This window comes from Centroberyx affinis, unplaced genomic scaffold (assembly GCF_046629955.1).
Source record: "Centroberyx affinis isolate AG114_WGS23_722 - 3 ecotype Tasmania unplaced genomic scaffold, CSIRO-AGI_Caff_v1 ptg000134l_1, whole genome shotgun sequence".
Classification (NCBI taxonomy): Eukaryota; Metazoa; Chordata; class Actinopteri; order Beryciformes; family Berycidae; genus Centroberyx; species Centroberyx affinis.
Window position 1 is genome coordinate 93,881 of NW_027278834.1, and position 13,511 is coordinate 107,391.

The 13,511-nt window shown below is 40.1% G+C and overlaps 1 protein-coding gene across 1 annotated transcript in view; it reads left to right on the forward strand.

The window, feature by feature from the left end:
• The window catches only part of megf10 (multiple EGF-like-domains 10), a gene marked incomplete at its 3' end in the record, with an annotated part of 42,232 nt that overhangs the window by 6,124 nt on the left and 22,597 nt on the right, over window positions 1–13,511 (forward strand). The window contains 1 exon segment of the mRNA XM_071530571.1: window positions 3,981–4,073. Coding sequence (XP_071386672.1) covers window positions 3,981–4,073 — 93 coding nt within the window.

Below are 13,511 nucleotides of genomic sequence, written 5' to 3' on the forward strand. Positions count from 1 at the left end.
ATTATGGGAACATGACAAAGGGTCCTGTGTTCCCAGGGTCCTATGTTCCCGAGTTCTAGGGTTAGGGTTTAGGGTTAGAGACCTTCAAAATCAAATAAAATGATAACCATTGGTTTTGTTGTGTTTATATATCTGTTTTGAAGCCTTGTTCCAATAAAAAAAACTGGATAATATTTATGAAATATTTTAACTTGAAACAGGTGAAATTTGACCCGAACAGAATAGGAGGGTTAATGTGTGTTAACAGAATATTGAACTGGGGAACATAGGACCCTGGAAACATAGATACGCTATATATATATATATATATATATATATATATATATATCCCAATTTTTTTGGGCAGGGTGTTTTATTTTATTTCTTCCAAATTACATCAAATTGCTAGGCTATAATAGTAATAATTATTAACAGCCTAGAAATTTGAATTTGACCAACGGCCATTTGGTATAATTTGCCCATTCCTGCTATTTCCAGAAAAACGGGCTGATTGTGGAAAAGGGAACCCACTTGAATATAAAAGACAAATTTTTCATTTGAAGTATGAATATTTGACATCGCGGGAAATGACAAAGCGATATTCACGAAATATCGCGATATTTGATAATATCAAATATCGGTATTTGATAATATCAAATATCGGCCCAAGACTAGAGCCCACAGTTGCAGTTTTCGAAATCACCACGCTAGGATTCATGACGCATTTTTGATGTAACAAATCCTGAAACCCAGACTTTGGAAAACAAAAATATCTGAGCAGAGACAGCATTGTCGAAAGGCGCCAAAGAAGTCAATTATAACACCTAAGTAACTCCTGAAATGCACTGAGCATCACAAATTGGTATCTAACAGTGCAAGAGGATCCAAAGAAGGAATTTTCCTTCAAGACCATGTGTCACCTTATAGCTTCATCAAGTGCAATCATCCTACTCAACTAAGACTCACATCTATAGACTCTTCCCTAGCACCCAAAATGTCTTTAAAGCTGCTACTGCTATTTTTGTGTTATAACAAAGTTGCATTTGCACAATCTCATGAAGTTTGCACAATCCTGTTTAATTTAAGACTGCATGGTACAACTCTTTAGCCTCAGGGATTGCATGTCAATTCTGTAAGGCTTATAATTTATTTCTGTTTAGTTATATTTAGAATAACTATTGTGCCACAGTGGATACAGCAGATTGAATGCTGTGTGTATATACAGTACTGTGAAAAAGTCACCCTAGATTTTTTATATAAATTTCTTAGATGTCTTAGATGTGTATTTGTTTTCTGCATTAGTGTGTCAGTAGACTGCTGTTTATTGTACATTTTTGATATTCAGAAACTTCTCATTTCATTAGTTTTGAAAGCATCTTCACTTTATGGATTTCTTTGACATATGCCTAAGACTTTTGCACAGTACTGTATGTAGAGTGATGTCTTACCTGTCCATTTGCACTGTATAATCGCACTCCAATCTCCCAGTCTCCTCCAATGTGTTCATTATTTCCATGCACTTTAACAGTGAACATCACATAGTGTGAAAGTGGCAATTATTGCCTTTATTGGCTGTATCAAATGATGTTATTTGGTCTTTGCTGTAAGAAAGAACTATATCATTGTGTTTTGTCTGAACATTAAATCACAAGGTTAGATTCGCTGCCAGAAAAGTGAAGTGCAGACAGATCAGATTGATATGAACTGGATTTCTGTAATTACAGGCTGTTGCATCCACTCACAATGGAAATATGTTCAGGAACAAATCTATTCCCTGCTGTGGAAAAACAGGAAACATGGTCAGGCCGAATGACTGTCACTGGCATGTGTTGCCAGTCAGCAACAACAACCACGGCTTGGTGTCTCGGAACCTGGCAGGGAAAACCCAGTGTGTGCACTGTACAGTTGTGCAGTGGCATGTTTTACACAGTTACCCCGGGAAAACACTGACAGGATCTCATTTGCACATGAGGACGCCGTGCTTTACTCCTCCTCCTTTCTCTTTCTAGCCAGCAGCCGGGAACAGGTGTGAAGCACAGAGGGAAAAAACAGTGACCAAAACAACAACTGATGTAGTCAAGCGGCAACAGGAGGCGTAAAAAGAAACGTTAGCTTAGCACTCAGCCTGTAGTTAGCGAACACTTACGAAATTGCGGTATCTGTCCTTTGATATCGCAGAGGCAGAGTAGAATCAAAGGGATTAAAGTCAATTCCAGTTAATCTAACAAGCTAACAGATGGATTGATACTGGTTATTTCCTTTAATTGCAGTTTCATTCGTCTGTGGATTGTAATTATGTGACTTGGAAGCTCAAAAGAGACTTTCTTTGGGTCTAAAAAGGCTCTGTTGTAGTGAGCAACCATCACATGCTACCGTTGATAATCTCACTTTGTTCCTCATCGATACACTTCAAGCTTAAATGCACAGTATGTAATTTCTGCCGCGAGGAGTCTCTCAATAAAAACAATAACAAAAGACGTAGTTTGATGACGTCGTGAAGTAGCATGGGATTATGGGAGTTTTTTTACGGGGACAGCTTTGGCGACAGAACGCGCAGCAAACGGGAATGAATAATCGTGATTCGTCACGATTGAGCGATAAAAACAATAGAATGAAAAAAAGAACAGAGCGGCTAGAGCGGCTAGCTAGCTAGTTGGCCGACTTCCTTCCTCACTCTCTGACGTATCATCTGGGGTTTCCTGTGTTCCCCCGGAAGTTAGGGGGTAAAGGGGATATGACGCCATGACAGGAAGTTAGGGGGTAAAGGGGATATGACGCCATGACAGGAAGTTAGGGGGTAAAGGGGATATGACGCCATTGACAAGCGACCAAATGAAACACACCGTTACCTTGAATAAAATTACGGATTTCTCTGGGTTTGAACATTGTTGGAAACATTTGGGATAATATAAGTACACAACTCAAAAAAATATATAACATAGGTCTAGTCGTTTTAGATATTTTAATGCGGACATGTTACATATTATACCTTTAACAAGGACGACAGACGGCAGTTTTAGAGTTTACATTAGAGTTTGAAAGGGCACTGAGAAACGTAGTTCATGAAGCGGGTCTTTGAGTGCTTATTCAAATTTCTAGTAATATCTAAAATTACCTAGCGATTAATTGTATTGTGATTCTGATAGGGATAAACGTATGCACAGTCATGCTTTGTCATCAACTTTTATTTATGACATCGTATCGTGGTTGTATCGAATTGTGAACTCCATATCGCGTATTCGAAACGTATCGTGAGATAAGCGTATCGTCCCATCCCTAATTGTTATGATTATATTGTTACTATTATTACTATCATTATGCATTGCAAAGTAACACCAATGTGGGTTGTTTCAAACCAGCAAAGGGGAAAGTTAGAAGCGTTTAGAAATAATTAGTTATTTTGCTTTGTTACTCACCTAAAAACGTAGCTAGTTGCGTTACAAAGCTACTCTTTATTAAAAGTAACTTGCTAGACTACTTTTGCGTTACTCACATCAGAAACAATATGTCTTGTGCTGTTGTTGATCATTGTTTTAAAATCCAGACTTTCGCTCAGTTTTTCCACTTTTTTGTACTTTTTTGAAACAATACGAAATAAAAATAAAAGTGGAGACGTTCTAATTTGCAATCTAAGTTGCTAGTTGCTAAAGTTGCTAGTTACCGCAAAAAGTATTGTGAGTATTCTACCCCCAACACTATAAACCAGACACACAAATGTGTTAAAAAATGACATGTTCTTTTTTTGCTATCTTTTTAAGCTTATATAAATATTTAAGATATAAATGCATAGTGTATGTACATCATAATACGTTGTACCAAACCGATTCAAGAATATGACGAATGAGGAAAAAATCATAAATGAATGCTTTTCTGAAAATAGAATTGATTTCTCTTTGTATTGGTGGTTGTTTGCCTTATGATGATCACCAATTTATATTTGAAAGAGCTTTCTCACTTCCTTACTGACCGTTTGCTTTCTCTCCTCTCTCCTCTATGTCCAGCCCACTGTGCAGAGAAGTGCATGCACGGACGCTGCGTGGCCCCCAACACCTGCCAGTGTGAGCCGGGGTGGGGGGGCCCCGACTGCTCCAGCGGTAAGTCCTCGCAGCTGTGCTTGTCTGTGAGCGCGTCTGTCTTTGTGTGTGTGACTTGGGATGTCCTGTGAAAGGCACGCTGAAAACACTCTCGCCTCACTCTACTTCCACAAGACCGGTCAAAAGTTCGGACACACCCGATTGAATGTGCTATGTTTTTCATCATCTTAAATGCGATATTATCGTATATCGTGATATTTTGGCGGGACACAGTATCGCGATGTCAAATTTTGGCCTAGTCTGTGATATACCAAAGGGACAAGAGAGGAAAAAGATCTACACCCGATTGAATGTGCTATGTTTTTCATCATCTTAAACGCAATATTATCGTATATCGCGATATTTTGGCGGGACACAGTATCGCGATGTCAAATTTTGGCCTAGTCTGTGATATACCAAAGGGACAAGAGAGGAAAAAGATCTACACCCAATTGAATGTGCTATGTTTTTCATCATCTTAAACGCGATATTATCATATATCGCGATATTATCATATATCGCGATATTTTGGCGGGACACAGTATCGCAGTGTCAAATTTTGGCCTAGTCTGTGATATACCGAAGGGACAGGAGAGGAAAAAGGTCTACGCCCGATTGAATGTGCTATGTTTTTCATCATATTAAACGCGATAATATCGTATATCGCAATATTTTGGCGGGACACAGTATGGCGATGTCAAATTTTGGCCTAGTCTGTGATATACCAAAGGGACAAGAGAGGAAAAAGATCTACACCCAATTGAATGTGCTATGTTTTTCATCATCTTAAACGCGATATTATCATATATCGCGATATTATCATATATCGCGATATTTTGGCGGGACACAGTATCGCAATGTCAAATTTTGGCCTAGTCTGTGATATACCAAAGGGACAAGAGAGGAAAAAGATCTACACCCGATTGAATGTGCTATGTTTTTCATCATCTTAAACGCAATATTATCGTATATCGCGATATTTTGGCGGGACACAGTATCGCAATGTCAAATTTTGGCCTAGTCTGTGATATACCAAAGGGACAAGAGAGGAAAAAGATCTACACCCAATTGAATGTGCTATGTTTTTCATCATCTTAAACGCAATATTATCATATATCGCGATATTATCATATATCGCGATATTTTGGCGGGACACAGTATCGCAGTGTCAAATTTTGGCCTAGTCTGTGATATACCGAAGGGACAAGAGAGGAAAAAGATCTACGCCCGATTGAATGTGCTATGTTTTTCATCATATTAAACGCGATAATATCGTATATCGCGATATTTTGGCGGGACACAGTATGGCGATGTCAAATTTTGGCCTAGTCTGTGATATACCAAAGGGACAAGAGAGGAAAAATATCTACACCCGATTGAATGTGCTATGTTTTTCATCATCTTAAACGCGATATTATCGTATATCGCGATATTTTGGCAGGACACAGTATCGCGATGTCAAATTTTGGCCAAGTCTGTGATATACCGAAAGGACAAGAGAGGAAAAATATCTACACCCGATTGAATGTGCTATGTTTTTCATCATCTTAAACGCGATAATATCGTATATCGCGATATGTTGGTGGGACACAGTATCGCAATGTCAAATTTTGGCCTAGTCTGTGATATACCGAAGGGTATCTACTACTACTACTCTACTACTTTACTTTGCTGAGTCACTGCTGTTTAGGATTTCACTCTGAAGTTTGGATTCGTCACTCCCTGTGTGGAGAAGGTTTCCCACCAGTGTGCATATCCAACACCAGAATTGAATTTGGGAAAACAGGGTGAATCTGTTAGTGGGGATGTGATAAGACGGCTGGATATTTACATAAAAATCTTGCCTAGCGCAGCTTTAAATTGGCATGGGTTATGTCACACTGTTTTTGTTCTGCGGCGCCTCTTTGATGTGCAAAGCGGATTCGACGGACAACACCGCCAGTTCAGGCTTTTTATAGACAGCTGTGGACAGAGTGGGGGAACTCCTGTGTGTCTTGTGAGATTGCCAGGGCCTCGTCTTTCCGTCTGAGCTGGAACGGGACTCTTCAAAGCTCCCGGACTGTCCTCAGACTGTCCTCATCCGTCCCATGTGCTCCGGCTAATGTTACTTCTGCCTGTCTATTGGCATCATAGCTTGAAATACGGAAGAGTGTTAGGGCCACACGTGAGAAATGTATTTGAGTTCTGAGATTAAGTTCAGAATTCTGAGGAAAAAAGTTCTGAGTTCAAGTTAGAATTCTGAGTTCTGACTTCAAACTAAGAAGAACTCAGATAAATGTTTCACTCATGGCCCTGATCCTCTTTCGTAGAATAGCCATTGTTTGCATTATGTGATGTGTCAGTGCGAGTTTGCACATATTAGCTGTTTGCGGGTGACTATTTTTGTGACAGTGTGGAAGCGTACTTATGACCATGCGTGCTCGTCAATGTGTAAGTATGTATGCGTGCGGGCCCAAGGGGTGTTCCCTGCTGTCTTGGGTTTCAGGCTTGTAATAAAGGAGCTTATTGTTGTGTCTGGAGCCTGGGGCTCCCCTGGGCCCCCACAGGCTGGGCCTTTCTGTCTGCTCAGAGACATGGCGATACAGTGATAGCACTCCTCTAGCTAACAGTTTTCTCACAGGTTCACTGATTCTGTGTTTTGCTTTTCAAGACTTTATTGTTACTCCAATATTGTCGGCACAGTATTTCTACCACCAGTATACACTGGCTGTGTTTCCATGCACACGGTCACCTGGCTTTTGTCCATACTCTGGTTCAGGTCTCATTCAAGTCAATCTGTTAACATCGATTCCCTGTGACTGAGTCTCTCTGTTACCATGAATAAACCAGTAAACACAATATTCCCCCTCTCTTTTTGACTGAGCAATGGTAGATTACTTCTAATACAGGGGGAAGTAATGAAGATCACAATAGTAACAGTAAGTCGTGACCTTGGTATTATAAGGTTCTATCTGACCTAGGGCTGGGCGATATGGTTGAAATCAATATCACGATAATCATAAGGATTTTTCTCAATATCAATATATATCACGATATGGTTCATGTATGCAAAATCATGTTAAATATTCAAATTAATGTTCATCTCATTGAACTGAATGGTAATGTTAGGTGTGATGTCAAACAAAACAGAATATTCAAATAATATTCCTACCATACCTCATTTAATGAGAGTTTTTAAGTAAAATTTGCTTGTCATCATCAATTTAGACAGCAGAAATGTGTGTCATGATATCAAAATATCTTCATATCATCACGATATGATTCCACTGAAAGACAATAAACGATAATATTGAATTATTGCCCAGCCCTAATCTGACCTTTTTGTCAAAAGTGAGTTAGTCGCATGAACCTATTCTATGAGTGCCTGTTGATGTGGTGTTAGTTTTAAAAATAATGATTTTTGAGTCTGTAGTTTCTAAAACAAAAGGACCCATCTCCATTTAACTCAATGGATGCTGAAAACTTTGAAGCTCAATATCTCAGAACTATCCTGAAGGCAGATAGAACCTTATAATTCTAAGCTCACAAAATACTGCTCGCTGCCATGTTTTATGTTTACATCAACATGTACCCATAATGCTGTGCAAGTCTGGGAAACCCCAAAAGTGGAAGCAGTGAGATGTTTCCATGCTACAGAAAGCTGTTTAATACTGGAGTGATCCAGGCATCTGAACCAGGAGTCTGAGTTTACCAGGTTATTCTAACTCAGTCATGAGGTTTACACACACATCCTACTGGATCTGGGTCTCATTTAATCTCTTTCTCAACAATACCCATGGGTCTGGGCCTCAGGGCCATAATGTCATTTGTGGCTGCGGTACATAATGCCCACAGATCAATACAAGGCCAAACCCTAGGCAGACCCCCGCGGTGGTTTTGTCAGCATCAGTATCTGTCAGATTGATTCCCAGTGATTCATATGTTTGTCCGGGGGAGACTTGTGGCGTATGCTCTCATTCTCAAATAAGAACTTTTCCTCAATGGCATTTGCACTGTATATTCTCATTCAAATAACTGCACATTTACAGTTATGAAGTAAATTATTTGTATGTATTTTGAGCTGGATGATTGGATATGAGAAGAAGAAGCAATATAGCGAGATTGGTCTTAAATCTACCCACATCCGTCTTATTACATTGAGATTAGAGCTGGTTCATTGAGTGGAACAGTGTATCCTTGCGCAGAATATCCACGTCTTTGTAAAAAAAAAAAAAAAAAAACCCCAGCACATATACTCTGTACGGTTTCCACTGAAAGAGATCGTGCCAGTCGCTCGCTGCATTCAGCCCTTACATCCCCCCTTTAGTAATATAACTTTCATTTCCTCAAGAGCGCTACACAGCACCCGGGGTCAGACGTATTGACTGTGCTTTACGGGTCAGCGGGCCCCGACAATATGTCTAAGGATCTGATTCGGAGGGGCCCGAGAACAGGAAAGGGTGGAAAGCTCTCTTTTGGGGGGAGAGAGGAGGAATAATAGGAGGAAAAAAATAAATGGTGATGTCGGAAATCACCTCGGGGGCCTGGAGCTTGTGATTTAGTAGGCTGCACACATGATAACAACCCAAGATGTTCAAGAGACCTTTCTTCGGAGATTCGAACTCGAAAAAAAAAACAACACACACACACACAAAAAGAGTTTTAGAAAGACTAATTTCCTTTCAAACCAGCCAATGATAACAGCTATACAGTATATTGTGAGCTGAGTTTGTCGCTAATGCAGAACTCTCAAATTAGACATTTTTTCCCAGCTGTTGCGGGAGATTCAATTTCAATCTCACGGCCCCGGTTCTTCACACCCTGTCTGTTGAAATAAAACTGTTACTTTACAGGGCGGGCGGAGGGTTTTCCTTGCTAGTTAGTGTGGAGCCTGCAAAGCTGGTATGGATTATATGCAGTGATGGTTGTGCAGCAAGAAGAGCCACCACTCTGTGTTTCTTCAGTGGCACTGCTAGCAGGGCTGTAGTACTGGTCTCGGACTCGTAGTTAATATGACACGGACTTGAAACGATCTCGGGAGTGAATATGGCTCGGTCTTGAATCGGTCTCGGATGAATTAACGTTACATAACATTATTGTTTTTATAATTATAATCTCATCTAAGAAAGTGACCAGCAGCGAATGATTTGATGAATTTTCACAATTGATAAAGTTAGGCGCCCACCGAAAGGTTTAGTGACTGCTGATTGGTGATATGCCAACAACCCAACCAATGACAAAAACTCACCATGTCCATATGTAACGTTACTCCTGCTCTCGCTCTGTCTTTCTCTGTCTCTTTTCCTTCGTGAAATAGATGAATCCACTTCTAGTTAAGTAAAGGTGCAACTACTGTATGTTATGAACATAAACAAGCTGCCTACAATTAATTTTGTCCTCAAAACATGCTAATTTTGTTGAAATGTCTTTAGAAACCTCCCTTCTATTTTAGGCAATAAACAAAAATATGCTATTTTAGTCAATACATACAATGGCAGCCTTGGATGACTCATTGCTATGGTATTGGTCTCGAATTGGACTCGTAGTTTTGCGGTCTTGGTCTCGACTCAGTCTCGATCCCCCTCGGTCTTGGTCTTGAATCGGACTCGATTCACCAATGACTCGATCTGGACTTGGACTCGACCAAGGTGGTCTCGACTACAGCCCTGACTGCTAGTAGTAAGTGCAAAGAAATGCCAAGGAGCTGGATGGGGGTTATGTTTTTGCCCCATTCCATCTGTCTGTCTGTTTGTCTGTTAGCAGGATAACTCCAAAAGTTCTGAACAGCATTTGCATGGAACTTCGTAGAAAGTTTGGTCATGAGGCAAGGAAGAACTGATTCACTTTTCACACCAATCGGTCACGGGGGGGGGGGGGGGGGGGGGCAGTGGGCGTGGCTTCTCATAAAAAGTCATATAACTTCCGAACAGATTCACGCAACGCCATCAGACTTTGTGGCCAATCAGCAGACAGAAGAAGAGGCAAACCCTCCATTATTGGGGCACTGGAGAGCTCATTTCCAGTTTAGACATATCCTCCCTGCTAATTTTTCCAAAACTTGGTCCAGTGGTAGAAGAGCAGCACTAATGACCAGTATGGGGTTTTGAAGGCCAATATTGATGCTGATATTTTTGGGATTGAAGCTGATCGCTGAAGTTTCGTGGCGACATGCAATATCATTTTCATGCCAAAGAATTCATCATTCAGAAAAAGTATTCAGTGTTTCCCCAAGATTTTTTTCTGAAACTGCATTAAAACCGTGACACGCTAAAATCTATCATAATATCTCAAAACGTCTCATTAGATCAGATTACACATATCAGTTCAGGTGAAGGACTTGCCATGGACCACTAGTGTACTATCAGTCAATTATACAACCAGACTGCATCCCAACATATCAGAGGTGGACCACACTGATTGGACAAGATTTTATTTTTAATATAAGGACAATATTGGCTCCATACATCAGTAGAGCAGTATATCAGTCCTATAAAAGACCTTTGTTTATGACAGTATTTTTGATATTGTTGCAGCTAGTGAATAGCAGTTTTATTACTCATTTGCACAATGAATCAAGGTGTCAGCAAACATAACTTATCTGCCCTTAACTTTGTTTGATAGCTTTACATTCAAGGTGCATATGATCTGCTCATGTAAAATGGATAATCACTTAATCTAATCCAATCAGATAATGTTGTTTATTGTACTTAACCACCAAAAACAATTGTGGTACCTGCACTACCATCACTTCTCCCATAAATGAATGCAAGATATTTTTCCTTTCAAGGGTAATTCCATAGTCTTTCCATTCTGTAATACAAGGCATGAAATGCTCTGGCACTGGGCTTCCATAATGAAGCCAGTGAGTTTTCCCTGTTCAGCTTTTTGAAGGATGCAGAAAGTTAACACTGCAGTCTGTGGGGGACTTCTCATAATCCACTGTGGCATTTTCTCCAAAATCACATGACTACTAAACCTGTCTTAAATTGATTTTTGTTTCACAAAACAGAGTAAAAAAATAAGTCATATCTCACAGACAAACACACCAAATATAACACTGATTTAATAGTGCTGTCACAGGCAACACTATGCTATATGCTACATGCTAACAGTTTGTAGTGTGTAGTGCTACACTACAGGCTAACAGTTTGTAGCATGTAGTATGCTATATACTACACGCTAACAGTTTCTAGTGTACATGCTATATACTACATGCTAACAGTTTCTAGTGTAGGCTACATGCTATATACTACACACTAACAGTTTCTAGTGTACATGCTATATACTACATGCTAACAGTTTCTAGTGTAGGCTACATACTATATACTACACGCTAACAGTTTCTAATGTAGGCTACATGCTATATACTACACGCTAACAGTTTCTAGTGTACATGCTATATATACTACTACACGCTAACAGTTTCTAGTGTACATGCTATATATACTACTACACGCTAACAGTTTCTAGTCTACATGCTATATATACTACTACACGCTAACAGTTTTGTAGTGTAGGCTACATATACTACAGGCTAACAGTTTGTAGCTAGCTAGCAGAGAGCTAGCTAGAGATCATGCATTTTGGTGTGATGAATTAAACTTTATTGCTTTCCCGTCTCTCATCAGCAGATGTTTTTTATGTAGCCTATCTGATCTACACTGTTGAAATATTCCATAACATAATTGATTTCTCGGGTTATATGGGTTGTAAAATGATTGCGTGGGCGACTGGGCTGTTAGCAAAGCTGTGTCTAAAGATTAGAGAAGCTCTTACAGGGCATTTAGGGCAATTTTTCTGCATTATGGTCTGGGCTCTCTATTTTTCTGTGGTGTGAACCCACTTTCTGTGATGCCTTCCTGTTTTGCATTATTAGCTTTTGTCTCACTTCACAAAATTCAAATGCAAATTGTAATTTATGCAGTTTATGCAGCACTGATGGAACTTTGATTCCCATCATCACTGCATAAACTGGTTTACTTTATAGATTTGGTACGGGAATATTAGGAGATTTCCAGTATTTGAGGTCTGTCCTAAATCTAGGCCTACATCTACTCTTAAAAACATGGTACCCCTAAAGATATTTCTTCATGTTGAGCTGATGAATTGTGTAAAATGACGATAAAAATATGGAGGAGGATTTGCACACACTTACACTCACCATGGAAGAAGACTTGGAAGGCTACAGATGTTTTTTCTCACTGGGAATCCTCCATGTCTCTGTGAAATGTATGTCTGTTCCCATGAGCACACCATGCCTAGTAGAGTGGGTAATCACAAAATAGATGGAAAAACATCCCTCCCTGGACTGGGGAGCGAGATCTGGGCCAACTCTCAACAACTGGCAGGTCAAATTACTGGATGATGTTTTCCCTCCATTGACAGACACTTTTCCCCCCTAAAATCCTTACTTGTGCGAGCTGTGAAGAAGTATTTTTAGATGTCTTTTTAGGCTTGCTTGATTGTGTGAGTGGGTCCTTAGTCATGTAGAACGGTGTTCCTCAACGCGGGGTCCAGGGACCAACAGGGGTCCTTGAGGGGGTTCCAGGGGGTCCCCAGCAAATGTGTTAAACTTCAGCATTATTTCAGAAGTTAACACAATTAGAGAATGTAGAAGAATGACTGTTTTGATCATAGTTTCTCTGTTATCTCTCTACCTACAGTACAGATAGTCATGGAATTCTGGACAAAATCATATCTAACAATAAAAATATTCTCAGATTTGGGTCCGAGAGACAAAATCTCATCAAATGGGGGTCTAATGTGGATTAAATTAGGGCTCCTTGATATAAAAAAGGTTGAGAATCACTGGTGTAGAACTCTTGTTTCATTCACTGCGATAGATAATGACGCATATTTCCCAGATGAGATAATCAAGTCTCTCTGCTTTGATGCTTATGACAACAATATGGATGAATGGATTTATTAATAACATATGACAGAACAAAGCGAAACACCACCGAACAATCGGTCCAAATGACGCTGAGTGAACTTTTTCTCTTTGTGACGAACATCTTCCTTAATAAATAACGTTGGATGCCGCCTCAGACTGTGACACGTACGGCCTCGAGATCAAACCCTGGCACGGCGCACTCGTTTTTTTTTTTCTTTTTCTTTTTTTCACGGCCGGCCTCGGCATCTTGAATAGGCCGATGAAAGAGAACAGTCTGTCCCGAGGCAAGGGGATGCGGAGCCCCCCGAAAGCTTCTGGAGTTTGGCCCTAATCTAGGTCAGGTTTCACAAAGGTACCCAGGATGCCAGGGTTGAATGTAAGAGGGTTTTTACATGTGTGTCTCCGTGTCTTCGGATCTCTTCCTCTTTGTCTCCTGTCCTCGTCACACGGAGCATGGTTGCCCTCGAGGAAAGGCAATATGCACTTTTTTTTTTTTTTAATCGGGTCAAAGTGAAAGAGGCTAATGCAGGAGGAATAAAAGAGCCTGTTAAGCGCTTGAGCAGCTCCTGGGTTTGGTAGAGAATGGT